Source organism: Bombina bombina, chromosome 7, assembly GCF_027579735.1.
Source record: "Bombina bombina isolate aBomBom1 chromosome 7, aBomBom1.pri, whole genome shotgun sequence".
Classification (NCBI taxonomy): Eukaryota; Metazoa; Chordata; class Amphibia; order Anura; family Bombinatoridae; genus Bombina; species Bombina bombina.
In genome coordinates this window covers 398,598,909-398,625,055 of record NC_069505.1, presented here as the reverse complement: position 1 = coordinate 398,625,055, position 26,147 = coordinate 398,598,909, and the positions used below count along the sequence as shown (strand labels likewise).

Below are 26,147 nucleotides of genomic sequence, written 5' to 3'. Positions count from 1 at the left end.
TTAAAGCACGTGTGTTTGTGTGTATATATATATTATATAATCTAATGTATAGAGAGAAATAGATAGATAGGAACATAACTTACAGACATTTGTACAATAGTGAAAACAAAGAAGTGGTTAATAAACGCTTCCAGGACCACTTTGACAGGAAACTACATTTCCCAGAATTCAGTGCAAAGGAAAAGCCGCTGACCTTTCAAAGCCAGAAGAATGTGAAAGGGTATTGTACTGCTGGAGCAGACAGGGAGACTCTTATGGGACGTAGGTGACAATTAACAGAGTGGATCCCCTAGCATGAGGGTTTGGTTTGGGATACTTACATCACACAAGTAAAGATTTAAGGTAAGGCAGCTCAAACAGAGCCAAAATCTTTGTTATTATTGCTCCTGAGTATTACATAGTTATTTTTAATACATTGTCAAATTATGGCACAAAATATTTATTTTTGTAATTTGATACTTTGTGTGTTTTTTTTGCCAAGAGTTTTTAATAAAAATAATAGTTTAGTTACCATAACAGACGGCAGCTTTATGTGTTTATGTTGATGACCAAGTTTAAGAGCAGGAAGCAATAAAAAATATAAAACAAATCACTGACTGATTCACTAAGAATTGAGGGCTGTTTCTAAAAGCTTGAGAGCTCTTGCAACACATTAACTCCCAGACAGGAAGAGGTTAATTGAATGAGCTCCATTACTCCTCCCTATGGAAGAGATATCTCTACTCTTAGTAAATCTGGTCTCCTGATTAAGTGCAGCGGGGAGCAAAATCCCTTTATATGTGCCCTGTATATAAAGAAGATAAAGCTGTATTGCACAGTAGTGGGCTAGTAACAGAAATTAGGGGCTACTTCCATCTTTTCCAACAGGGTAGAAAAAAATGTCCAGTAAACAAACACTTGCGCTCTGTCTGCTTTTCTTGTTTAATCCATTCACTCTCATATACCATATTTAAAGGGACATGGACATTTTCTTTCATGATTCAGACAGAAAATACAATTTTAAACAACTTTCCAATTTACTTCTATTATCAAATATGCTTCATTCTCTTGTTCTTCTTTGTTGAAAAGATATCCAGATAGGTAGTGTGCACGTGACTACAGCGCTATATTGCAGCAGTTTTGCAAGAATGTTATACATTAGCAAGAGCACTAGAGGGCAGCACTGTTTCCTGTCATGTAGTTCTCTAGACATGTGCACGCTACCTATCTGGATATCTCTTCAACAAAGAATATCAAAAGAACAAAGCAAATTTGATAATAGAAGTAAATTGGAAACATTTTAAAAATTATATTCTTTATCTGAACCATGAAAGGAAAACATTTGGGTTTCATGTCCCTTTAAATATTTTGTAGGATATATATAAGGTTTTTTTTAACCCCTGCACGCCTCAGGGGTTTCAAGCGCTGGAAGCGATCGTGATCACTTCCAGACACGTTTAGGGTATTGCAGTGATGCCTTGATATTGAGGCATCCTGGAATACCCTTTTTTAAGCAACCGATGCAGAGACAGCAACTCTGTGGCCCTCTCTGCATCGGCCAGCGATGGTGCCGATCGATGGTGGCGTGGGAGGGATAGCAGGGAGGCAGGTGGGCCACCATCGCTGGTGGAGATCCGGTTAGTGGGGATGATGGGTCCTGGAGTGTGCATGAGGGGGTTGGAGCGGGTGGGACCGCTACACTAAGGCAAATAAGTGTAAGGGAAAGAGGGAGAGGGGGGAATAAGTGTTGGGAAAGGGATCTGGGAGGGGGGTAGGGTATTGAGGGGGGGCAGCTACATTACATTTTTTTGGGGGAGGGGGTATTTCTAAACTCAGGACAAAATTTAGAAACTATTTAGCATGGGTGTTTTTTTGTGGTTGTAGATGTGTAACAGATTTTGGGGGTCAAAGTTAGAAAAAGTGTTTTTTTTTTTCATCTTATTTTTATTAAATAAATAATTATAAGATATGATGAAAATAATGGTATCTTTAGAAAGTCCATTTAATGGCGAGAAAAGCGGTATATAATATGTGTGGGTAAAGTAAATGAGTAAGAGGAAAATTACAGCTAAACACAAACACAGCAGAAATGTAAAAATAGCCTTGGTCCCAAACGGACAGAAAATGGAAAAGTGCGGTGGTCCTTAAGGGGTTAAAGGGGCACTGAACCCAAATGTTTTCTTTCACGATTCAGATAGAGCAGCAATTTTAAGCAACTTTCTAATTTATTCCTATTATCAATTTTTACTTTGTTCTCTTGCTATCTTTATTTGAAAAAGAAGGCATCTAAGTTTTTTTTTTTGGTTCAAACTCTGAACAGCACTTTTTTTTTTATTGGTGGGTGAATTTATCCACCAATCAGCAAGAACAGCCCAGGTTGTTCACCAAAAATAGGCCGGCATCTAAACTTACATTCTTGCATTTCAAATAAAGATACCAAGAGAATGAAGATAATAGAAGTAAATTAGAAAGTTGCTTAAAACTTCAGGCTCTATCTGAATCATGGGTTAAATACTGCGGGGTCATTTCAAAGTCAATGGGGCTTTATATGTGTTCATTCTAATTAAAGATACATAGAAACAGAGATTTTAATGTCAAATAAGAACCACAAAGCCAACTAGTCTGTATATATTTCATATAAAGTGTAACTTAATGAGTTTTAAGGTCAGTCTTATGCTTATCTCGTGTATTTTTGAAGCTTGGGTACTAAAAATACACAAATAAAGTGGATATTCAACATTAAACATTTACAAAAGTCTGGTAATTTAAGAACATCAAAATACAATCATAAATAAAGAAAGAAAAACACATCAAGGATGGCATAAAATACAACATGTATTGTAGGACAGCATTATTCTTTTCACTGCTGTAGTTACTTCTACTCTGAGCCAGTGCATTTTATTGTTGCAAATTTAACAAAGCATTTTCTCTCCCTAGGGAGAGGGGAGGGTGAGTTGCCGCAGGCTGTCAGCATTAGCTAAGTGGTTGCCTTGTCTCTGCAGAGCGATGATGTCCTAATAAAGCTGCACATGACCTGGGCATCTTCGTCCCATATGGAGCACATGGCTTCGGATGTACAAAAGACAGCTCCATGCCAGGGTCTAGTCACCCTAGCTGCTGTATCCTCATCAGACAATCTGAGCACCCAGAGGTCTGAGAGTCCAGCACCTACACTGACTCAAGGGACAGAACCGGGTAAGATAAAGTTCTCCTCTTTCCTTCGTTCTCTCTACATAAAAAGAAAATCTGTTTTATCCTTTTTGTATAAATCCCCTGACATATCTTCCATTTGTTCCTTATTATAGGAGTAGTAGATACATAATATTTGTAAGCAGCAGGGGTGGTAAAGGATCATATAGCTGAGATATATGCATATAAACACAGTAAAAATAAGGCTAAACATGAAATAAAGTTTTTTTGTTTTTTTTTAAAAAAAAAGGATGATATTGTGTCTTCTTAAAATTATTGCATTAAAAGATTATTATTATTTTGTAGAGCAGTCTTAATTCTTCTTAGGGGGGAAAAACAATTGTGTGACAATAGAGATTGTTTGTATTGGGTACTTGTAAAGCACAGCTAGTCACCCATAAGGGTCTCAAAGCGCTGCTCATTTTATCGACCTCGGAAGAATGAAAGGCTGAGCGGACCTTGCCAGGGATCAAACCTGCAATCCTTGGGCCCAAGTGCTGGTGGGTCCATAGCAGCCAGTCTATGCATAGGTGTGTGCAGAATATGTACAAGCCTAATGCAGGGAGCCTTTTATAAGTGCTGATCTATCTATCATCTATCATTGTTATTATTTACTGAGTTTCCTTTGGTGGACCCAAATAAAATGTTGCACCAGGGCCCTCTGTTGAGTAGGTCTGCTACTGTGTGGGCTCGCACTCATTAATTCTACACACGGACACAAACCCATGTTCAAATTTGGCAGATATCATGCACAAGTTTGATTACACATAGGTGTCAGACAGTTCCTGCAAGGAAGTAAAACCCTGATTACACATACAATGTTCTAATGAAACAGAATTTTATTTTTACATAAAAAGATCCCTTTAACTAAAAACTAGGAATGCATTTTTTCTGTCTGAATAAAAAAGAGATGGCAGTTTTGTACGCCAGAGTAAATTAGTAACCTACCTGCACAAGTGTATGTTTCTTTATTTGTCCCCTTTTTATCCTTCTTCTTTTTTTTTTTTTTTTGCTGATTACATTTATTTTCTTCTGTCTGTGTTTGTTTGTTTGATCATTTTTAAGCTGTTCCTTCAGTTACAGTACCTCCCCTGCTTTTCTGATTCTTTTTGGACATGCTCTCTTATCCTCTCTCATCCTCTTTGACCTGCACCCCTAGGAGCCAGTCAGGATGAAGCTATGTTTGTGCATGCCCAGTCCTATGAGGATCTCACAGGAGAAGTGGATGTCTCAGGTCCTGGAACCCCCGGGGCAGAGGATGACGTGGAACCCTGCAGCATGGAGCAGATCAGTCGAGACTTCAGCAACCTCAGCACTCATCTGAGTGTCACCTCTTCACAGGGTGAAGAACAGTGCAGGGAATCGGTCTCTGACCTGGGCCGGAGAGATTCTGCCCGTTCCTTTAGTTGTGGGGATGAGAGTGATTTGGGAACAAGGGCCCTGGATGACTGGTACCAGCACCAGAAACACGTCTTTGTGTTGAGTGAAGCGGGGAAGCCTGTGTACTCCCGTTACCAGTCTGAGGAAGCCCTGTCCAGCACTGCCGGCGTCATGATGGCGCTAGTATCTTTCTTAGAGACAGACAAGAATGCAATACGATCCATCCATGCAGGTGATTAAGTATTTCTTTTGATGAGTAGACACTTTAAAACATGGAAGTCAAATTGAAACGTTTGTGAATCAGACAGAGCATACAATTTTAAACAATTTTCTAATGTATTTTTATAATCAAATTTACTTTGTTACTCTAGTCACCTTTCTTGAAGAGCATACTGAGGTTTGCTCGGGAGTGTGCACTATATGGCAGCAATGTTTTTTAACAATATTATACATTGTTAATCACTAGAGGGTAGAATTGTTTACAACAATAAATAACGTTCTTACAAATTTTGTTTTGAATACTGCAGCCATATAGTGCTCAGGACACATACCCGCTTCTGAAAATACCTGGGTATACTCTTCAACAAAGGATACCAAGATAGCAAAATAAATTTGCTAATAGAAGTAACCTAGACAGTTGATTAAAATTGCTTGCTCTGGATTATTTAATTTTAATTTTGACTTTCATATCCCTTACAAAAGACAGTAAATCACTTTTTTTTTTTCATGCTGTATATTTACATATGCTGTTCTTAAACAATGTAGATTCATTGTTGTTTAAAGGAACATTATAGTGTAGAAATCAAATGCTCTATTTTTGTCAAAGTCCCTTTCTTCTTCTATGCGTTTAACACCTACACGCTCTCTGAGCTTGATTACTGGTGCACGTGCCCTCACAGCATACGTGCTTATGCCGCTGAAAATCAGTAATAACTTTTACTAGAAGCATGTTTGATAACTTCAGTATATTGCAAAAAAATGCTTCTATTTAAAACTGAAATGCACCCATTTAATTTCAATTTTGACCTTATTATCCTATTAAAAGCAAAGGGCAGTATATAGATGTACATGTTAATGATATATATTTATTTAAAAAAAAATGTCTTCTTAGTGAGATTTCCACACCCCTCTATTACATGCAGCTGATTGTCCAATCAGAGGCTGGATATGGGTCTAAGGTAAATACGCAACACTGGTAAATGCATGCAAAGAATGATTATTGCTAAGTCTCATATAATATTGGTGCATAAGCACACTTTTTATGCTCATTTCAGTGATGCAAGTGCTCAGCACTACGATAACCGTTTTGTGCATGCCCTTGCGACTAGTGTATACATCCTTTTTTTTTTTTTTTTTTAACTATATTATAGCCCAGGACCAGTCATAATGGGTGTGACCAGGGTTGCTAGTTATTTCAGCGATCTGGATTGGTCCAAGGCATTGCTGAGTGATCTGGGGCATTCATGGATGAGACATGGTCAGTTTTCATGTTTTTTCGGTACATGAATGAGAGAATGTGTTTGTGCATTTGATAATGGTTTTACTGTGTCACCAAATATTGTACTTTTTAACATGTTTGAACACAACTGAAATTTGCATGGTTCTACTGCCTCAGAGTGGGTAAATATATATCCATTGAAACGTTTGCTATTTGTATTAATTAGGTACTAATATAAAATGAGTTTTTGCACAGATAAAGTGATCATTGTAGCATATTGTAGGGTCAGGATTACTGATCCAAATGATTTAATTACTGGAAAATAGAGCAAAATTAAATAATGAAAGTATACTGCATCTTTTTTCTTTTTTTTATTTGCTATGGAAAATTAAACATTTCATGACGTTTAAAGGGACAGTCTACACCAGAATTTTTATTGTTTTAAAAGATAGATAATCCCTTTATTACCAATTTCCCAGTTTTGCATAACTAACACATTTATAATAATATACTTTTAACCTCTGTGATTATCTTGTATCTAAGCCTCTGCAAACTGCCCTTTTTTTCAGTTCTTTTGACAGACTTGCAGTCTAGCCAATCAGTGCCTGCTCCCAGATAACTTCTCATGCATGAGCACAGTGTTATCTATATGAAATACGTGAACTAACACCCTCTAGTGGTGAAAAACTGTTAAAATGCAATCTGAAAGAGGTGGGCTTCAAGGTCTAAGAAATTAGCATATGAACCTCCTAGGTTAAGCTTTCAACTAAGAATACCAAGAGAACAAAGCAAAATTGGTGATAAAAAGTAAATTGGAAAATTGTTTAAAATTACATGCTCTATCTGAATCATGAAAGTTTATTTTGGTCTAGACTGTCCCTTTAATGTTCAAAAACATAGTTTAAAGTTCTGCTGGCCCCAGGAGAAAAATGCTGCACGAATTGCACAGCTGTGTTGTGAGTCTAGCTCTGTTAATTGGCTCTGCTGCAGTTTACATTTGGGACCACCAGTGCTATTTAATTATGTGTTTAACCCTGTTACAAAGAGGTGCATGGTTGTTAGTGATACAGCTACATGCTGTAACCAATTAATAAACCCTGTACAATGTTTACTGTAAGTCATCTGATCATGAAGACAGTGAGCTGACTGTGGATTCCATTTGTCTCTTCTAGATGGATACAAGGTGGTATTTGTGAGACGGACCCCTTTGGTGCTTGTATCGGTGTCTCACACTAGACAGTCAGAACAAGAGATCGCTCAGGAGCTTCTTTATGTTTATTACCAAATACTCAGCCTTCTGACAGGGACGCAGCTTCATCACCTTTTCCAGCAGAGGCCTAGTTACGATCTACGGCGATTGCTCTCTGGTTCAGAACGTATTACTGATAGCCTGCTTGACTTGATGGACACAGACCCAAGCTTCCTCTTGGGAGCAGTTCGGTGCCTACCTCTTGCCCCAGCGGTGAGAGACACTATCAGCTCTTGTCTTCAGCAGGCCAAGGCCAAAAGCTTGGTATTTTCCATTCTGATGGCTAAGAACCAGCTGGTTAGTCTGGTTAGGCAAAAGGAGCAGTTCCTACACCCTATTGACCTTCACCTACTATTTAACCTGGTAACTTCCTCAAGCTCTTTCAAGGAAGGTGAGGCCTGGACCCCCATCTGCCTCCCCAAATTCAATCCATCAGGCTTTTTTCATGCTCACATCTCTTACCTGAGCCAGAACCCAGAGCTTTGTCTTGTGCTGGTTTCAACAGATCGGGAGGACTTCTTCACAGTCTCTGACTGCAAAAGACGTGTAGTGGAACGGCTTGAAAAGCGTGGGGGCTGGGGGCCCCTGCGGGAGGCACTAGAGAGCCCTTTCTATAATGTAGCCCAAGTTGGAGTACCTGAGCTTAGGCATTTCTTATATAAATCTAAAAGCTCTGGTCTCTATACCAGGTAAGTTGGGTGGTGAAGGGTATCTTCATATTATATTGTTTCAAAATGTCATGTGATCGGTGCTTGTACAGACATTGTAACTACATGTATAGATATAAATAGATTAGGCAGTACATAGTGTATTCAGATATTCATGTTTGGGCACACACCATAGAAGGGTATGAATAGCTCTGTGTAAATATACTATATTTAAGTATATATTGTTCATGTGGTTCTTAAAGGACCATTAAATACAGTACAATTGCATAGCCAATAAATGCATAATAAAAGACAATGCAATAAAACCATTACTTGCATTTTATTTTCTCTTTGTAGCATGTGACAGCCATCAGCCAATCACAAAACGCATATAAGTATATACTGTGAAATCTTGCCCATGCTCAGTAGAAGAAAAGTTTTCCGAAAGTGTGCATATAAAAAGATTGTGCACATTTTGATAATGGAAGTAAATTGGAAAGAGTGCGCTAATAACACAATCCCCATAGAAAGACTTGTCCTTAAAGGGTTAAAAATATGCGGAAACCTTTTTAAAAGTCTACTGAATGCTTACTTCCAGGGGTACTGAATCGGCTCCAAAAGGCTACATTTGTACCCTGCTAGATGCTCAGTGTTAGTCCGTGCCACACCCTACAGAAAGATTTTTTTTTACATTTGAACTGAAAGGCTCTACAGCCAATCAGCTGCTGTACCATCTGTTCCATACATATATAATATCCATATACAGAGCTGAAAGAATATCACTATAGTTTACAAGTCAGAGGAGAAAAATTACTATTCCAGAGGGAAAGTGTTACTAGTTTGTTCAATGTTTATTACGTGTCTGGGACTAGTGGAATTTTCCAGCTGTGTCTATACTTGTAATATATATTGATAGATAGATAAAGCACCAACAATAGGGGCACACTCCTCTCTCATTAAAAGCAACATCCTTAGTACCCGGTAAAAAAACAAATAGGCCAAACAAAGACCGGTGTCCTGTCGGATTTTGCTCCCTTATCGAATTTTGCTACCTCCATGTGCGCATATGCACAGTTAGGTAATCGCACTCCACATATGTTTCAAAAGAATGTGTGGAATGCGATTATGTAATTAAAAGCATGCGCACATCATTTGGTAGCAAATTTTGAAATTTGCTACCTTGAACTGAGCATGCGCGCATGTCCGTGGACGCCGCTTTAACAATGAAGGCGAAGATAAGGCTGTCTGTCGAAATTTGCAACCAAACGATGTGCGCATGTTTTTAATGACATAATCGCATTCCACGCATTATTTTGCAACTTATGTGGAGTGCGATTACGTAACTGTGCATATGCGCACATTGATGTGGCATATGTGGAGTGCGATTACGTAATTGTGCGCATGCACACATTGAGGTATCAAAATTTTATAAGGGAGCAAAAGTCGACAGAACACCGACACTGAGAGAATTTCAATAAATTATTATATTAAAACAAAAATCAATGAACCTCTATCTATAATAAATATATTCTTTCTATCTTTTTCTTTATTCACTATAACTATTCACTACTTTTTTCTTTTAATTTGGATTTTATATATATATATATATATATATATATATATATATATATATATATATTTACATTTTAATAGTAAATAAAGTAAAAATTAGTGCCCAAAAAGTTTAAACTAATAACATTCTATAGAAAATCACCTGTGCAAATAGTAATAGAGGATTATTGGGTGATGAATAAAAAAAATATTCACAGCTAATGATATAAGTGAAATCCTTAATATTTTATAGTCTAGCCTTGCATAAACATGAAAAATAAATAATAATTACAGAGTTGGGTCATATATATGATTATTGCGTCCCCAGGACAGATATATGCTGGGCAGATTTTGATGCCAGCCACTGAGCTGTTCATTTCTGGAAGATTGCTTAGCTTTCTGTTTGTAATTGTAATATGGGGAAACTCTCCCTAATGGTGATTAAGAAACCAGACGTGGACTCCTTGCCCAATGTGCTTAGAGGGATATGGCTGCACCTCACTGATGAGGCCCAAAGCAGGCCGAAACGATCGTCTGGGGTTGTCATTTCCTTTGTTCAGAGGAGAATTGGGTTGGGTTGGACTGAACTTGCTAAGTGGGATCAGAGTGATATACTTCAGGAAAGTTCTTCTCTGTGAAAAGCACAATTGGGCAAAAATAAGCTACTCCCAGGTGGCAACCGGACCATAGAACAAACTACAGGTAGCCCTCAGTTTACGCTGGTGTTAGGTTCCAGATGGAATGGTTGTAAATCGAAACCATTGTAAATTGAAACCCAGTTTATAATGTAAGTCAATGGGAAGTGAGGGAGTTAGGTTCCAGGCCCCTCTCAAAATTGTCATAAGTAACACCTAATACATTATGTTTAAAGCTTTGAAATGAAGACTTTAAATGCTAAACAGCATTATAAACCTAATAAAATAATCACACAACACAGAATATATTAGTAAACTTAAGTTAAATAAACAAAAACTTTTGCTAGACAGCATTATAAACCTAATAAAATAATCACACAACACATACTTCACTTGCATTTTTCTGCAAAGAGTTCTATGCATTCTAATCTGGACTGATTTATAGACAGGAAGGTCTTGTTCCTTTGAAAGCTGCCCGATGGCTGATTAAAAACGGATTAATTTCAGCTTGTTTGGCTTTGCTGCGACACAAGCGGACAGCTCCACCTACTGGCTATTTTAATAAATGCACTGCTTCTCAATGCTTTTCAATAGCAGTCACATGACTGGAAAAAAGGTTGTTATTCTGAAACGGTGTAAATTGAACCGTTGTAAAACGAGGGCCACCTGTATTGAGCTGTTGTTTGTTCCTGGCAGACTGCTTCTCTTTCTGTATGTAGTCACAGTTTTGATGCCAGACTGTAATTGAAATTAAGCTAAATTGTAGCACTCCAATAGAAATGTTCAGCCATAGGTTTACATATTTTTGAACACTTAGAAAATATCCTTCTAGGGGGGCGGCATTGCACAAGCAGTTCACCAGAACTGCTTGTGCAATGTTAAATGCTGATAAATCTACCCCTGTGTGTGTAGATGTGTGTGAGAGTATCTGTCAGATTAAAGTTCCCAAAAATGGGCTCTGTGTTGTAGTTGTGTGGACCTATTTTTTGTCAGAAGCTATCTACTATGAGACCCCAGCCTTTATCTTTTATTGAATTTTACATTTATGACAGTGCTAGACAGCGAGTGTGGTGCATTAAATCATACCCCCCCAAAAAAAACAGCCTTGGTTTATTCTTCATAGACCACCTGTGCTGCATTTTTTATTTTATTTTAACCGTCACACAGTCAGAACCTGATCATGCTACATTAAAGTGAACAGCGCTATCGATCGGGTTGTGATTTAGATACAACCCTGTGAATACAATTTCCTTTAAATAAAATGATGTACAGTGACAGCTGCAGATGGCTATGATCAATTTAAAATGAATCCATGTATAACCTTTTGTTTGTTTGTGGGTGAAGATACACATTAGGAGATTATATTGTCTCTCCAGATTACTCAGCAGTAATTTAAATGTAAAAACGTCTGCCAGAAATGTGCCTGTCTTCATGCCTTGTGGCTGTAATGTATCAAGATAATGTATCCAATAAGGATCTCTCTTGTATAGTTTAGTCTGTCTCCACCTTGGGGGCTCTCAGATTTTGATCTTCTGCTTTGAGTTGACTGGAGTCATTGTTACAATGAATGGTAATGTAAGATGATATGAATAGTAAATAAAATAATAACTAAGTGTTAAACACTATTAAACATTTACACAAACACATACACTGATAACTACATTTGACAAATCGCTCTCTCACAAAAACGCCTGTAGATCCAACTTAGTGCTAGGTTATGAGTGGAACACAAATTAGCAATTAGCGCTCCCGCTCACGTGTTAACTTAACAAGATGGAAGCGCATTAGGTTGCAAAAAGTTTGTGTGCAAGAGTAAACCCGACGTGTGCAAAAAAATATTGCGACCGCATTAACTTCTCACATAGAAGTCTGGAGCATGAAAACTTAAAAAAAACTAACACCGCGCTAACAAGACCATGTGTATTCAAGAGCGCTGAACCTGCCATGAAATATGAATATTTCACATTCCAATTTTCTTCACATAGCAAAATATGTTCTATTTATTTTTTAAATACATATTTATATACATCTGTATATACCTATACAGGTGTACCTCGGAGATATTGCGGGTTCGGTTCAAGACCACCGCAATACAGTGAGTCACAATAAAAAAATTTTCTCCAGTGCATATAAAAGTTATATTTACACTATATACTTAAGTGGGCAATAGCATTATGTCTAAAAAAAACAATTTACATACTTTGATTAAAAAATACTTTATTGCTAAAAAAAAAAATGCTAACCATCATCTGAGCCTTCAGTGAATTATAATCTTTTGCTGGTCGTGTGTATATATCGGTGTGTGTATATGTATATTCATGTGTTTATATGTTTATTTATGTGTTTATATGTGTATATGTGATGGAAAAATCGCACCGATAGACTTGCTCCACACAGGGTTGCCACAAACCTTCAATATGTAAAAAGAGCAATATCTGCAAAGCGCAATAAAACTAGGTATGTCTCTGTGTGTGTAGGTATATATATATATATATATATATATATATATATTTGTATAGATATGTATTTTACATGCCCAGTATCATATATATATACTGTGTGTGTGTGTGTGTGTGTATGTATATGTATGTGTGTATATATATATATATATATATATATATATATATATATATATATATATATATATATATATATATATATATATATATATATATGCATTTAATAATAAAAAGTACATTATTTTCTAAGATAAAAATATAAGAATGTAAAATATGCTTTTTGTGCATTGTGTTTCGCGATTTAGATTTTAATGTGGTCTGATTAGCACACATGAGAATTTAGTAATCTTAAGATGTGTTATTGAAATATTAGATATCAAATATTTAAAAATGTATTAAAAACTAATACAAATACTGTAAAATAGTCCTAAATAATCCATAGAATATTTCTTTATATTTTACAGTATGTTTAAGCATTTTTTACTTATTTTTATGTAACTATATTTAACATTCATATAAACATTGTTGCAAACACTGCTGCCAGATGGCTAAAGCCACGTGCACACTACTGAGCTCACTGAGGATTACTTATAAACAAAGGAAAAGAGAGAACTAAGCAAAATTGATAATAGAAGTAAATTGGAAAGTAGATTAAATTATATGTTCTCTCCAATCCATTTAAGTTTAATTTTGACTTTACTGTCTCTTTAATTAAGAGACCACCTGTGACCAGACTTGATAATGGCGCCTGTATGCACTGAAAGTCATAGACTCCCAGCCAGGAAAGGGGGGTGCTGTGGGGAGCTTGGTATTTGGGGCTATTTTTATTTATTTTTGCTTGTTCACTGCTATTAGGAGGCAGTACCTCCTGAACTGTTCTTTATCTGGTTAGCTTTGTGGGTATTTAATACAGTTTGGATATGCACATCGATTTTTAAATCTGTTTCTCTTTAAAGGGACACTCAAGTAAAGATAAATGTTTATGATTCAGAGCAGCAGTTTTAATGTCACTTTCCAATTTACTTCCATTATCAAATTGTATACAGTCTTTTTATATTCACACTTCTGGGGAACAAGATCCTACTGAGCATGTGCAGAAGCTCACAGGATATACGTATACTAGTCTGTGATTGGCTGATGTCTGTCACATGATACACAGGGGCCCAGAAAATGGGAGAAAAAATAAATTTCTCAGAAAAAAAATTCTGAGTAGGTGTTAAATCATTGTCTTTTTATTATGCACTTGCTAATTATGCAATTCTACTGTATTTAGTGTCCCTTTAAGGGAAAGGCACTGGGCTAGAGAGACCACATAATCACAGCTGCAGTTAAGGGACGATTTTATAGGAGCGCTTCTGGAGGGCTTCAGGTGGGAGGTATCACGGCACTAGGAGCTGGGAGTCAAGAGCCCGTGATGCAAGTGTGCGAAAAAGGAGCGTGTTTAAACCCGCCACCCGAGTGTATCCATAGGCACTGAAATCTGTATCTCCCAGGATAAAGGGGAACTCGCTTGTTAAGGTCACGATCTAAGGACGTGAAGAAGCCTTCTGTTTGCTGACTCCGTCAGAGTCCCTGGTAAAGACAGTGTTTATACCCCTCAAGCAGACTTACTGGTACGGCTCGAGACGAAGGACGCCAAAAGTATTGTGGAAGGAGTTTGCTAGATGCCATATCTAGCTTAACTGTTGGCTAAACAGGTTGAAGCATCAAACAGCATAACAGAGTGGCTGAACCCACAGACCCCGTGGTTCCTGTAGAGACAGACATCATCGGCTGTTTCGGTGGGATAGCTGGATCAGCGGTGCAGTCTCCGGGATAGGAGCGGTGAGCCTTGCCTACAAAGTGGATAGAGCCTGATGCAAGGAGTTGCCTAAAGTTTGATAAGACGATTGGAAGGTAGGAAATCCCTAACTATTTACCCCGATACTCTATAAACATAATCCTCAGCGGAACTATTATATTTGTATTCGATGCCTGTATCAGCAAACTTTTTTTATAGCTGTATAGTGGCTGATAATCGATCTAGTAGCCCTATTATGCTCAGTAATAAAGCCTGACTTTCTGTGTAAAATCAGAATACAGTGTTGCAAAGCTGAACTGTGTATTAGTTCTCTGGATACAATATGCAACATTTGTTTCCCTGACTGAAGGATATACAATGTATACACTAATTACTAATACATATGTAAGAACATACTGAATAGTGCTCTGCGGGGAAGACAAAACGAGCATTTATTTCTCAAATATTCGGATACCCTATAAACAGACACGCTAGAGGAATTATCATATTAGTATTATGTACCTGCATCAGTAACCTGTCTATACAATTGAACGGTGGATGCTAATTGATCTAATAGCCTTACTACAATATGTGACAAAGCTGAACTCTCTGTAGAAGTGGAATACAATGTTCTATAGCTGAACATTTCCTTCCCTATCTGAATAATATATAATGTCTTTATTTTTCCATATGTACGTAAAGGTACACTGAATAAGTGCTGGGCGTAGAAGATAAAAACAAGTGTTTACCTATTTCTTAATGGAGTGAATTATCTGATAACTGCATAGTCATGTGCCTCACTGCTTCATGATTAAGTATATTTATTTGGCTGACCTTCTTTAAAAATACTCAGATTGATAATCTTTTAGCGTGATACTAATGCGAAGGATTTTTGTTATTTTTTAGTACTTTACCTGATTGTTCTCAATAGTAAAGAATTACAGAGGAAGCATATGCAAAAGTTATCCAACAATTTAATGCAATATAAACATAATGTTTAGACTATATATATATATATATATATATATATATATATATATATATATATATATATATATATATATATATAATATATAAGGTGCAAGTAGAATGCGGCCACTCAGTACTCTGTGTAGACACAAGCGTTATTCTATAATTGGCGCTAGTCTGAAAGGAGTAGGATATTGAAGGCAGCTATATGAGACAGATACTGGATGAGATGTGTAACCCCAGTCAGTAAGAGTAAATATTGGTACAAAGATTTTACAGCGCCTGTATATCCACTATGGCAGAGGCTATGTATAAATGAAAAATAATAAACTGAACAGTTCATGTAAGTTCTTAGGGTGTATTCAATCCGTGGTGAATCTTCCAAAATACAGCTGATATAAAGTAATAGGTGGTATTCAATACCCTTACCAGATATTACCCCAATCTAATGAGGTAAGTATGCCGCACTGGGGGTATGTGTAGATAGTTGTATCTCCTCCTTGCATCCGAATAAGATGGTTTTTTTAGGTTTCGTTAGCCTCCTGGAGTATGTAGGGATGTGCTTCTGATGGTGAAGGTATCCCTTAAGCTTCCTGTGTAGATTTGTGGTTGGCCTCTTGGAGTGCTTCTCTGTCTTGGTATAAACCAGCAAGCACATCCCTACATACTCCAGGAGGCTAACGAAACCGAAATAGCCATCTTATTCGGATGCAAGGAGGTGATCCAACTATCTACACATACCCCCAGTGCGGCATACTTACCTCATTAGATTGGGGTAATATCTGGTAAGGGTATTGAATACCACCTATTACTTTATATCAGCTGTATTTTGGAAGATTCACCACGGATTGAATACACCCTAAGAACTTACATGAACTGTTCAGTTTATTATTTTTCATTTATACATAGCCTCTGCCATAGTGGATATACAGGCGCTGTAAAATCTTTGTACCAATATATATATATATATATATATATATATTGTGTACAAGAGAAATATCGAAAAAATATTCAGCGCTATAAATACTCAGACTGTGTACAAGTTTGAACGGTTTTACCAAAAAGAAATGGTATGCAATGAAATGAAATAAAATAAAATAAAATAAAATAAAATAAAATGTCTCTTGATTGAAGTAGACAAATTTCCTTAGTCTTATAGAAAAAGGGTTTTTCAGATGATGGTTATGAACAAGTACGATGAATATTTATACGTTCAAGATGTATATTAATCAATTCGACTAAAACGTAACAGTAATACTGGTACTAGAAGACCAGTGGTGTGCCCTTACCAGAGGGTACCTCAATCATATGAGGTAATGTCTGAGTGTCTGGTCGGTGTATCTCCGGTATGTCTTGGCAGTCTTCCCTGTGTTGGAGGATTTTCTTATCCTTTGTTTCTTTTATTTCATGCCAGGCTTGTGTATGGTACTTTCAACCTTAGAGTCTCCTGGTCCCTGATATTGCTGCCTTGGTATCTCTCCGCAGTATGGTAATGCGATATGGGTCTTGGCTCTCACCGTGTAGGAAGAAATATGGCAAGGAAAGAAAAAGAGCACATAGCGTAATACTGTATAAAAAATATATATTTATTACATACAAGGCAGGTGTAAGAAATGCACTCACATTTATTACCCTCAATCCGTATGAGGTAAGCAATGGCGTGTAAGTATATATTTATACACCTTAGGCAGGTGTTGCTGAGGTAAGTGTCTGACAAACTCCTCTGACGAAGAAGCAACCCCACGCTTCGAAACGCGTAAGGATTTACCTTTACAGAGTGTGGCTTAGCTCTCTCTTTTTTTACCTTAGCGGCTGCAACTAGTATCAGCCTTTTAACTGCGGCTAATAAGACACTTTGCAAACTTGTGCAGACATACTTTTTTGACCGCCAACCGCGGCACTTCTAAGTACTTTATCATTTCTTTTGGCAGCATTTTCTATGCAGCCCTGACATATCCGCATTTGCATAAACACAGTAGTCTGATAGCAGCCTCACAATACAGTCAGTAAGACTATAGGCCTATCGAATTTTACACTACAGACTCAGCAAAGAAGGTAGAATTATTTAATAGTATTCATCCTGGCTACCAGCAGCTCATCCTAGGCTGCTTTAACATATCAGCATTCCAACCTTCACCTGCACGGACATAACCTTTGCTAACAGGGAAGCCTAACAGCTTTCTGTTTTGGGACACAGAGGACACTATGTGAAGTGACTTTATTACCAGGACATACCTAATTAATTTACCCACAGACACTTACCTCAGCAACACCTGCCTAAGGTGTATAAATATATACTTACACGCCATTGCTTACCTCATACGGATTGAGGGTAATAAATGTGAGTGCATTTCTTACACCTGCCTTGTATGTAATAAATATATATTTTTTATACAGTATTACGCTATGTGCTCTTTTTCTTTCCTTGCCATATTTCTTCCTACACGGTGAGAGCCAAGACCCATATCGCATTACCATACTGCGGAGAGATACCAAGGCAGCAATATCAGGGACCAGGAGACTCTAAGGTTGAAAGTACCATACACAAGCCTGGCATGAAATAAAAGAAACAAAGGATAAGAAAATCCTCCAACACAGGGAAGACTGCCAAGACATACCGGAGATACACCGACCAGACACTCAGACATTACCTCATATGATTGAGGTACCCTCTGGTAAGGGCACACCACTGGTCTTCTAGTACCAGTATTACTGTTACGTTTTAGTCGAATTGATTAATATACATCTTGAACGTATAAATATTCATCGTACTTGTTCATAACCATCATCTGAAAAACCCTTTTTCTATAAGACTAAGGAAATTTGTCTACTTCAATCAAGAGACATTTTATTTTATTTTATTTTATTTTATTTTATTTTATTTCATTTCATTGCATACCATTTCTTTTTGGTAAAACCGTTCAAACTTGTACACAGTCTGAGTATTTATAGCGCTGAATATTTTTTCGATATTTCTCTTGTACACAATTTTTCAACAGTGTTAGGGGTACACTGAATCGTATACATTCATGCAGCTTAATACTTCAATCATATAAGTTCAATAAGAGCACATTAAGATCTTACAGGGAACACACACATCCCAGACCTATATATATTTTTTCAACTAGTGTGGTAATTTAACAATATTCTCTTGCCACCTTTATAAATACGTCGACCTATTAGTCTGTAGAACAACTGAGCGCTGGTACTTTTTCTTGAATACTATATATATATATATATATATATATATATATATATATATATATATATATATATATATATATATTGTGCTTTTAAATTTAATGAGATAAACTAATTGACCTGGTTATAATTGCTTGCTAACAGTCTAGCTATAAGAAGTTATACAGCAAGTTGGTCTCTGTTTTGTTAGTTTAAATTTCTCTTTGTTGTTACCTCCCCATTTACGCCTTTTTATACATGAAATTTCTGATGTTATATTTATATATATATATATATATATATATATATATATATATATATATAACTTCCATGTGTGTCTGCACTCACAATGCAATAGGGACATCAGCCAGGGTGCCAAGTCAGGTATATCAATAATCCATTATAGAAGAGTACTGCACTCACTGGATTTGGTATATAAAATAATTTTTTTTTATTAAGGTGACGTTTCGGGGTACGCAGACCCCTTCCTCAGACCTACCTGGTCTGAGGAAGGGGTCTGCGTACCCCGAAACGTCACCTTAATAAAAAAATGTTTTATTTTATATACCAAATCCAGTGAGTGCAGTCCTCTTCTATAATGGATTATATATATATATATATATATATATATATATATATATATATATATATATATATATATATATATATATATATGTATAGAGATGGTGCAGTGTGAGCAAGGTGATAAGTATAATAGCCTATTTAAGGGCTATAAATATTGTATAGATCAATACTAAAGAATTACATATGTTAAAACAATTAATGCAACAATAGTACTGTACATTAATATAAAGTACTAGGGTTATAGCAATATAAAACACAGATAAGGAAGTACACCAGGGTAGGACCTATATGTTCATAAGGTAATCAAAAGTTCCTTAAAATGTCCCAAAGTAGCAGGCAAATGAAAAATTCAGATTTCAACTTCTTCCAATCTTGTATGTATCCCCCTAAGGGTGTGCACTTACATTAAAAACCCTCAATCGAATGAGGTAAGGATGATTCAGAAATGCTGGACAAGGATGTCGCCTCTAGGATATACAGTCACTGGCAGATGAAACTTTCTTTCTATATTGGGTGCTTGTGCCCTTCTTGGTGTCCTGGTATATGGAAACTTTCGATTCTCAATCACCATATCATGTAAGAAAGTCAGCGAGAAATATATAGCGTAATACAGTTTATTAATATTACATATATATGTATAGACAGAGAAATGCAAACTCACATTTAAAAACCTCAGCAAATGAGGTATGACAAAGACATATAAATAAATAGTCCCAAGTCTAGATGGTACTGTTACAATCCCAATAGTTGTAGGTCTGCACTCCTTATCAAGAGTTAATAGTCAAAGTACCGGTGTGCATAGAGGGCAATCCTCGCCCTGTATAATACCTGACGCGTTTCCAAGGGTTCAATAAATGTTCTTCCCTTCTTCATCAGAATGTAATTCTTTAGTATTGATCTATACAATATTTATAGCCCTTAAATAGGCTATTATACTCATCACCTTGCTCACACTGCGCCATCTCTATACATCTTGTGTATTCATATTTCTTTGGGAGGTTTTGGGAACTCCTCCGACCTTTTGGAGACTGGCAGCTAGTGGGAGAATACAGGTGCATTTCTACGTATATAGGGGTATTTAAGAACTGTAAATACGTGTCTCTAGACCTCAGGAGCGCTGTAGGGTTAGCTAGAGGGGTTAATCCTAATAGCTTTCTGTCTTTCTTACTATGTATGTATATATATATATATATATATATATATACTGTATATGCATCGATAAGGTATAGTTTTAGTCATCATCTGGCCTAGATGTAATTAATAAAAACTCTAAGATTGCCACACATGTTCCTTGTCTGTTCAGATAATATAATACAAGACCTCTTACGAGTACTTACATAATTGTATTGACACATTCCTATATAAGCCTCTCTTTAGTGTTTAAAACCTATAGAATCTAGCATATCTGGCTTGCTTATTCACTTCCCTACCATACTTATCTTTCACTAATTTCACTTCCCTACCATCTAATCGATGAACACATATTATCCTTTCACACTCTATTTTTCTTTTTAAAAATCTTACACTTTTACACGCATACACCATTTTTCGGTTTCTATATCTCCACTTATTATTTTTATGGAAATATATCTCTCACCTAAAACACTCGCAATGCCAGTAAAAAATAGAGAGAGGAAAGCTAGGACTAGTTTTGAATCTAGTTCTGAAGCTAAAATGGATGTTGGTAGTATTAATATAAATAATTCCGATATATCAGAAATCTCAAAACAAGTGGCTAATATATTACTTCCACGGTTTGATCAAATTAAAACTGAATTGTTAGAAATCTCTTCTGAAATGAAAGGTTTTACCTCTAGATTATCTGAGGTAGAAAATAGGGTCTCCGATATAGAGGACTCTTCTGTGAGACACACAAGAGAGAGAAAGAAAGAGAAAGAGACAAAAAAAATAATATATATATATGTTGGCTTATAAAGAACAGTCACATGCATATTTGTACTACTTGATTGACTAAATGCTCACAGTTTGATTAAAAGCTCACTATATACAGTTGTACACTGCTGCTTGTAAGCACACTACATACAGTGCACACTATATGCAGGCTAGACAGATCTTTGTATGTAATGGGCGTTTTCCATGTATGCATATTTCACATCAGGATTTTATAATCTACAGCTCACAGGTGACAGTCAAATTGATATAATTACATTATGGTTTGTTTGTTACCAAGGAAATACTGATTGGTCACCTCTGATGTGTGCAGTCAATGTACAACTATGTTCTGTACATAAGTACTGCACTATGCTTAGCTCTGTACATATTTACCATACTATGCTTCGCTCTGTATAAAAGTACCATACTATGCATTGCTTTGTATATAAGTAAAGCACTTTGGCAGTAAGGATATATAACAATTTGCTAATATTCCCACAGTCCAGCGATGGATGCCCCCTATGATACAGATCAAGAGATGAGGCGACTTGTGTCTCTCTACCAGTATCTACACAGTAAGGCACATTGCAGCTCCCGTCCACTCACCACCATCTATCACATGGGACTGCAGGAGAATATTTTGGCCTGGGTAAGTTTACGGAATTAAAGGATCTTTCATATAGCTAAGAAACTGTTAATAGGTTTGCAGAAAGGTGGGGTCTGGTATTATGCGGCTTGTGGTGCATGTAGAATATACAGAGTCATGATTGGGTGAGCAAGCTAATGATATTGGGGTTCTAACCTCTACCCTACTTCTCCACAGGTCACAGAAGCATTTGAACTCTATGTATGTTTTAGTCCTTTGGGAACCAAATCATCAGCTGTGAGTGGTATTTCCCGCCTCCTGCGCTGGATTCGTAAGGAAGAGGAGCGGCTGTTTATTCTAAGTTCCCCCACCTACTAAATTCCACTGCCCTAACATTAATGAATAGAGTCCCTTCTAACGTAACAGCAAACCAATCTTTAAGGTCCTCTATTTTTAACTCCTATTTCAATATAATTTACTAGAATCCTTAACTAGTGGTCCAGTGACATATGAGAGTCCTGATTAAATAAAATCTTTTATATCATCAAAGTACTAGACCCCTTGTGCCCAGTGGCAGTTCTAGAAACCTTATTATGGGGGGGGGGGCAAACACTTTTTGGTGGAGATACGGTTGTTTCACAGATGGGGAGAGGGTGGGTGAAGGTATAGTTACGTGTGTTCCATGTGCAGGGCCAGGGCTGGGGAAGGTGCAGTCACAGGTGTTCTGAGGGCAGAGCCAGGTGGTCTGGGGGTGGGTTTAGGCAGTTGTTAGACGTGGCGTTCCTTAAAGGACAAGGGCAGGGAGTAGTCAATTCCATGTTTTTACGCCTCCTCAGCCCAATGGAGGTGCAGAATAGAATATTGGGGTTGCTTTGCACCCCTTGCTCCTCCCGCAAAACCACCACTGTTTATTCCCTAACACCATTGAATAGAGTCTCTATATCTTCATATTCTACCTTCTAAACATCTTCTCTCAATAGGTGAAAAACTACACACACTGAAATAATCACCACATCATGAGTGAGTCATTACTTCCATGCGAAATAGTAGAACCACTAAAAAAATGAAAGTTCTCTGCCCCAAAACTAGTGATGAGAAGTTTGCTTAGGTAGTATTTCCCCCTTAACCATAAAGAAGATACATCATCTACCATTATTGCAAAGGCTTAAAGGGACATGAAATCTCAATTTTTCCCCCCGTATGATTCAGATAGAGAAAGCAATTTTAAATAACTTTCCAAAGTACTTCTATTATTTAATGGATTCATTCTCTTGGTATCCTTTGTTGAAGAATCAGCAGAGCACTACTGGGAACTAGCTGAAAACATTGGGTGAGCCAATAACATTAGTCATATTTGTGCAGCCACCATTTGAATAAAGGACACCAAGAGAACAAAACAAATTAGATAATAGAAGTAAAACCATATGGTCTATCTGAATCATAAAAGAACAATTTTGAGTTTCATGTCCCTTTACATCTCAACCTACATTTAAACTCCACTCAAAACCTCTTATACAAGTCCTGTCCATTGACTTCCCAAGTCCCCCCATCATTGAGCAGTACCTTAGTCAACACTTTTATTACTCCCCAACTGAAAAGGCTGCTTGTGTAACTAAGGGGAACATCTAACTACTGTAACATTATGTCATGAACATGTAAAACTGCCCCAGCTTCACAAAATGCTTATTTATTAGAATCCTCCAACTAGTAAACAACCCTGTTCCAACCTCACTTATAAACCAATATCTCTGAGAATGTTCCCAAAAGACCCCTCCATCTTGATATCACCAAGATCTTCACCAAGTAACAGATTGTTCCATACCTGTCTAGTCGAACCATCACTTACTGAAGCACGTTCCCCCATCCTTATTGCTTTTCTTCTGATTAAAAAGACATCTTACTATAAATTTCAGTACAGAGATATATTTTTTCCTTACATCCCAGTTACTTGCTCCCCCCATAAAGAAATAACTTGTTTGACCATCAAGAAGAGGATTCTACATACGAGAATGTCTTGAATTAATCAAATCTGAAAAACAGAAAATACAGAGAACACCATCTAAGTGTAGTAGTTGATAAAAAAAACACATGCTTTTAATTAAAGGGACACTAAAACCAATTATTTTTTCCTCATGATTCAGATAGAGCAGCATTTTAAGCAATTTTCTAATTGACTCCTATTGTCAATCTTTCTTCGTTCTCTTGCTATTTTTATTTGAAAAAGCAGAAATGTAAGCTTAAGAGCTGGCAAATTTTTGGTTCAGTACCTGGGTAGCACTTGCTGATTGGTAGCTAAATGTAGCCACCAATCAGGAAGCATTACCCAGGTGCTGAACCAAAAATGAGCTTTTCAGTTACTGTTAGAAAAGGAAGTGCAGAACACTGTTATATTCCACACAGCCATTGGCTGCACACTCTAGTGACCTATTTATAACTGTCCCTAATTGGCCACAGCAGAGAAGGTAACCTAAGTTACAACATGGCAGCTCCCATTGTTTTATAGACACTAAAACTATACACTTATTTTGTCAACATTTAAACACCTAATAAAACTTAAAAAAAAAAACACATCTACTTGTTATTCTCAGACTAATCTTTTCTTTGACTGCATCATTCTATCTAGCATTTATTTAGTGTTTGATATCCTTTTAATAGCAAATCTTTATACAATTTATTGCGGGCCATTAGGAAGATATATTCATATACACTACATGGGTTAACTCCAATGCACTTATCTATTAAAGCCAAAGAAAATAGCTTAATTTGCTAATGGACTTCCACATTCACAAAGGAAATAAACCTCCCATCTAAAAAAAAAAAAAACAGAACAAAAAAAGGATTACTCTTTGGTAAATCTACTTGATTTTCTAAACTAAAAACAGTCATTATACTATCATATATTTGTATCATTTTTATATCCACAATACCAAAGTTTATTTTTATTATTTAAACCCACTCAAAAAATATTACTTCATTATTACAACATATATTTACTGACCAAAACCTTTTCTTAATGTATGCAATAAATGTTCATCTTTATTTAAAACACTACTGCTTTTTTTGTGTGCTTATAGTGCTGAAAACAGTGTGGGGTGCTGACACACCTGTGTGTATATAGAAACAATGCCTGGGGGTTTAGTAAGTGTAACAGAGAAATGTTGTTAGACAATAATGTTAGTAATTAAATAAAATGTACTAAAGTGGTGACAAGAAACTGTCAAAATGGGAATTTTGAAACCCTAACATACACTTGCTACTCAACAAAGAGTCTCAGTTAGAAGCTATGGATTTTATAAGACTTTTTAAAAGGAACATATAGCATAGCTGTAAAAAGCTGAATAGAAAATATCACCTGAATATCTCTGTGTAAAAAAGGAAGATTAACTTTACCTAGTATTCACACCCAGTCAGGATGCTTGTCCCAGGGCAAGCAAGAGAGTGTGCACAAGTTTTGTCAGATTAGCAAACTTGTCAGATCAGCTAATGGAAGTGACATTGCATCAGCTGTCTGACCACAAATACTCACCGCACATGCGCTCCACCGCGTCATTGCATTCCGATCCCAGCATGTCAGAAATTAAAAAAGTGTCCAACAATCTGACGGGTAGATTGTAAAGTGCATGCAGGAATGACAAAGCTGCGTTACAGGGCATCCATGTTAAAGAAGGGCATGAGTAGACACTAGTAAGTGATTTAGAGGATGCAGATGACGCAGTGGAGCGTATGAGCGGTGAGTATTTGCGGTCAGACAGCCAGGGCCGCCACTAGAAATTTTGGGGCCCCTGACTTAACCATTGATCAGGGCCCCCCCCCCCACTTTGACACGTGCAATTTTTGACCAAGTGACTAAAACGTATATGCACTTTATTCTTAAGTGTCTATTTAAACTTGGAAATGTTGTAAAGGTAGTAACATACAGACACACAGACACACTCATACACTGAAACACACACACACTCACACATAAGGATTCACATATAGACACTCTAGTAGCAGACACGCAAAGAAACACACTCAGGCACCCAAACAGACACTCAGCACTTGATTACATTGACCTGACAAGTAATGAGGTAAACTACAGTTTTGTAAAAAAAAAAGGAGATTTAGAAAACAAAATATGGAGTTCTGATTATCTTTTTGTAAAGGAAGATGACAACTAAATGATGACAACAGCATGCAGTGGCTGAAAGGAAGGGCCCTGAACTGCCTAAATAATGATTTAAAGGTTAAATGGTGAGTTAGTGACTTCCGGAAAGGTCTTGTTAGCTCAAAGTCTGTAGAAAGATGTGAATAATCAGTAGTAAGGTCAAAATGTCCTAAAAAGGAACAGACAATGGACACACACACACACAAACTTGCACATACACCCAAGGAAACACCGACAGAGACAGCCTCAGAAAACACACAAAGACACACACACACACAAAGAGACACCCACAGAAAACACAGAAAAACATACATACACACCCTCACTGAGACATCCACAGAAAACACAGAAAAACATACATACACACCCTCACTGAGACATCCACAGAAAACACACAAAGACATATACACACCCTTACAGAGACACCCACAGAAAACACACACCCTCACAGAGACATCCACAGAAAACACAGACATACAC

General features: G+C 36.9%; 1 protein-coding gene across 2 annotated transcripts; it reads left to right on the top strand.

The window, feature by feature from the left end:
* Positions 1–205: 205 nt before the first annotated feature.
* On the top strand, positions 206–24,568 carry MON1A (MON1 homolog A, secretory trafficking associated). 2 transcript variants are annotated; one of them, XM_053721152.1, is made up of 6 exons: positions 206–342; positions 2,982–3,174; positions 4,328–4,780; positions 7,159–7,924; positions 21,436–21,583; positions 21,758–24,568. In XM_053721152.1, the coding sequence occupies exons 2-6, from the start codon at positions 3,009–3,011 to the stop codon at positions 21,896–21,898; spliced, it is 1,674 nt and encodes a 557-aa protein (XP_053577127.1). In that variant the 5' UTR covers positions 206–342; positions 2,982–3,008; the 3' UTR covers positions 21,899–24,568. The 2 variants fall into 2 exon arrangements, with proteins under 2 accessions (XP_053577127.1, XP_053577126.1); XM_053721151.1 differs by having other exon boundaries at positions 214–342; positions 2,917–3,174.
* The last annotated feature ends 1,579 nt before the right edge of the window (positions 24,569–26,147 follow it).

What these genes read in the sequence shown, in the direction of transcription:
- MON1A (XM_053721152.1), top strand. Translation starts at nt 3,009, where the DNA reads ATGACCTGGGCATCTTCGTCCCATATGGAGCACATGGCTTCGGATGTA. An exon ending in AATACGATCCATCCATGCAG is followed by an intron (nt 4,781 to 7,158) that starts GTGATTAAGTAT and finishes TGTCTCTTCTAG; the next exon opens with ATGGATACAAGGTGGTATTT. An exon ending in AGGAGAATATTTTGGCCTGG is followed by an intron (nt 21,584 to 21,757) that starts GTAAGTTTACGG and finishes ACTTCTCCACAG; the next exon opens with GTCACAGAAGCATTTGAACT.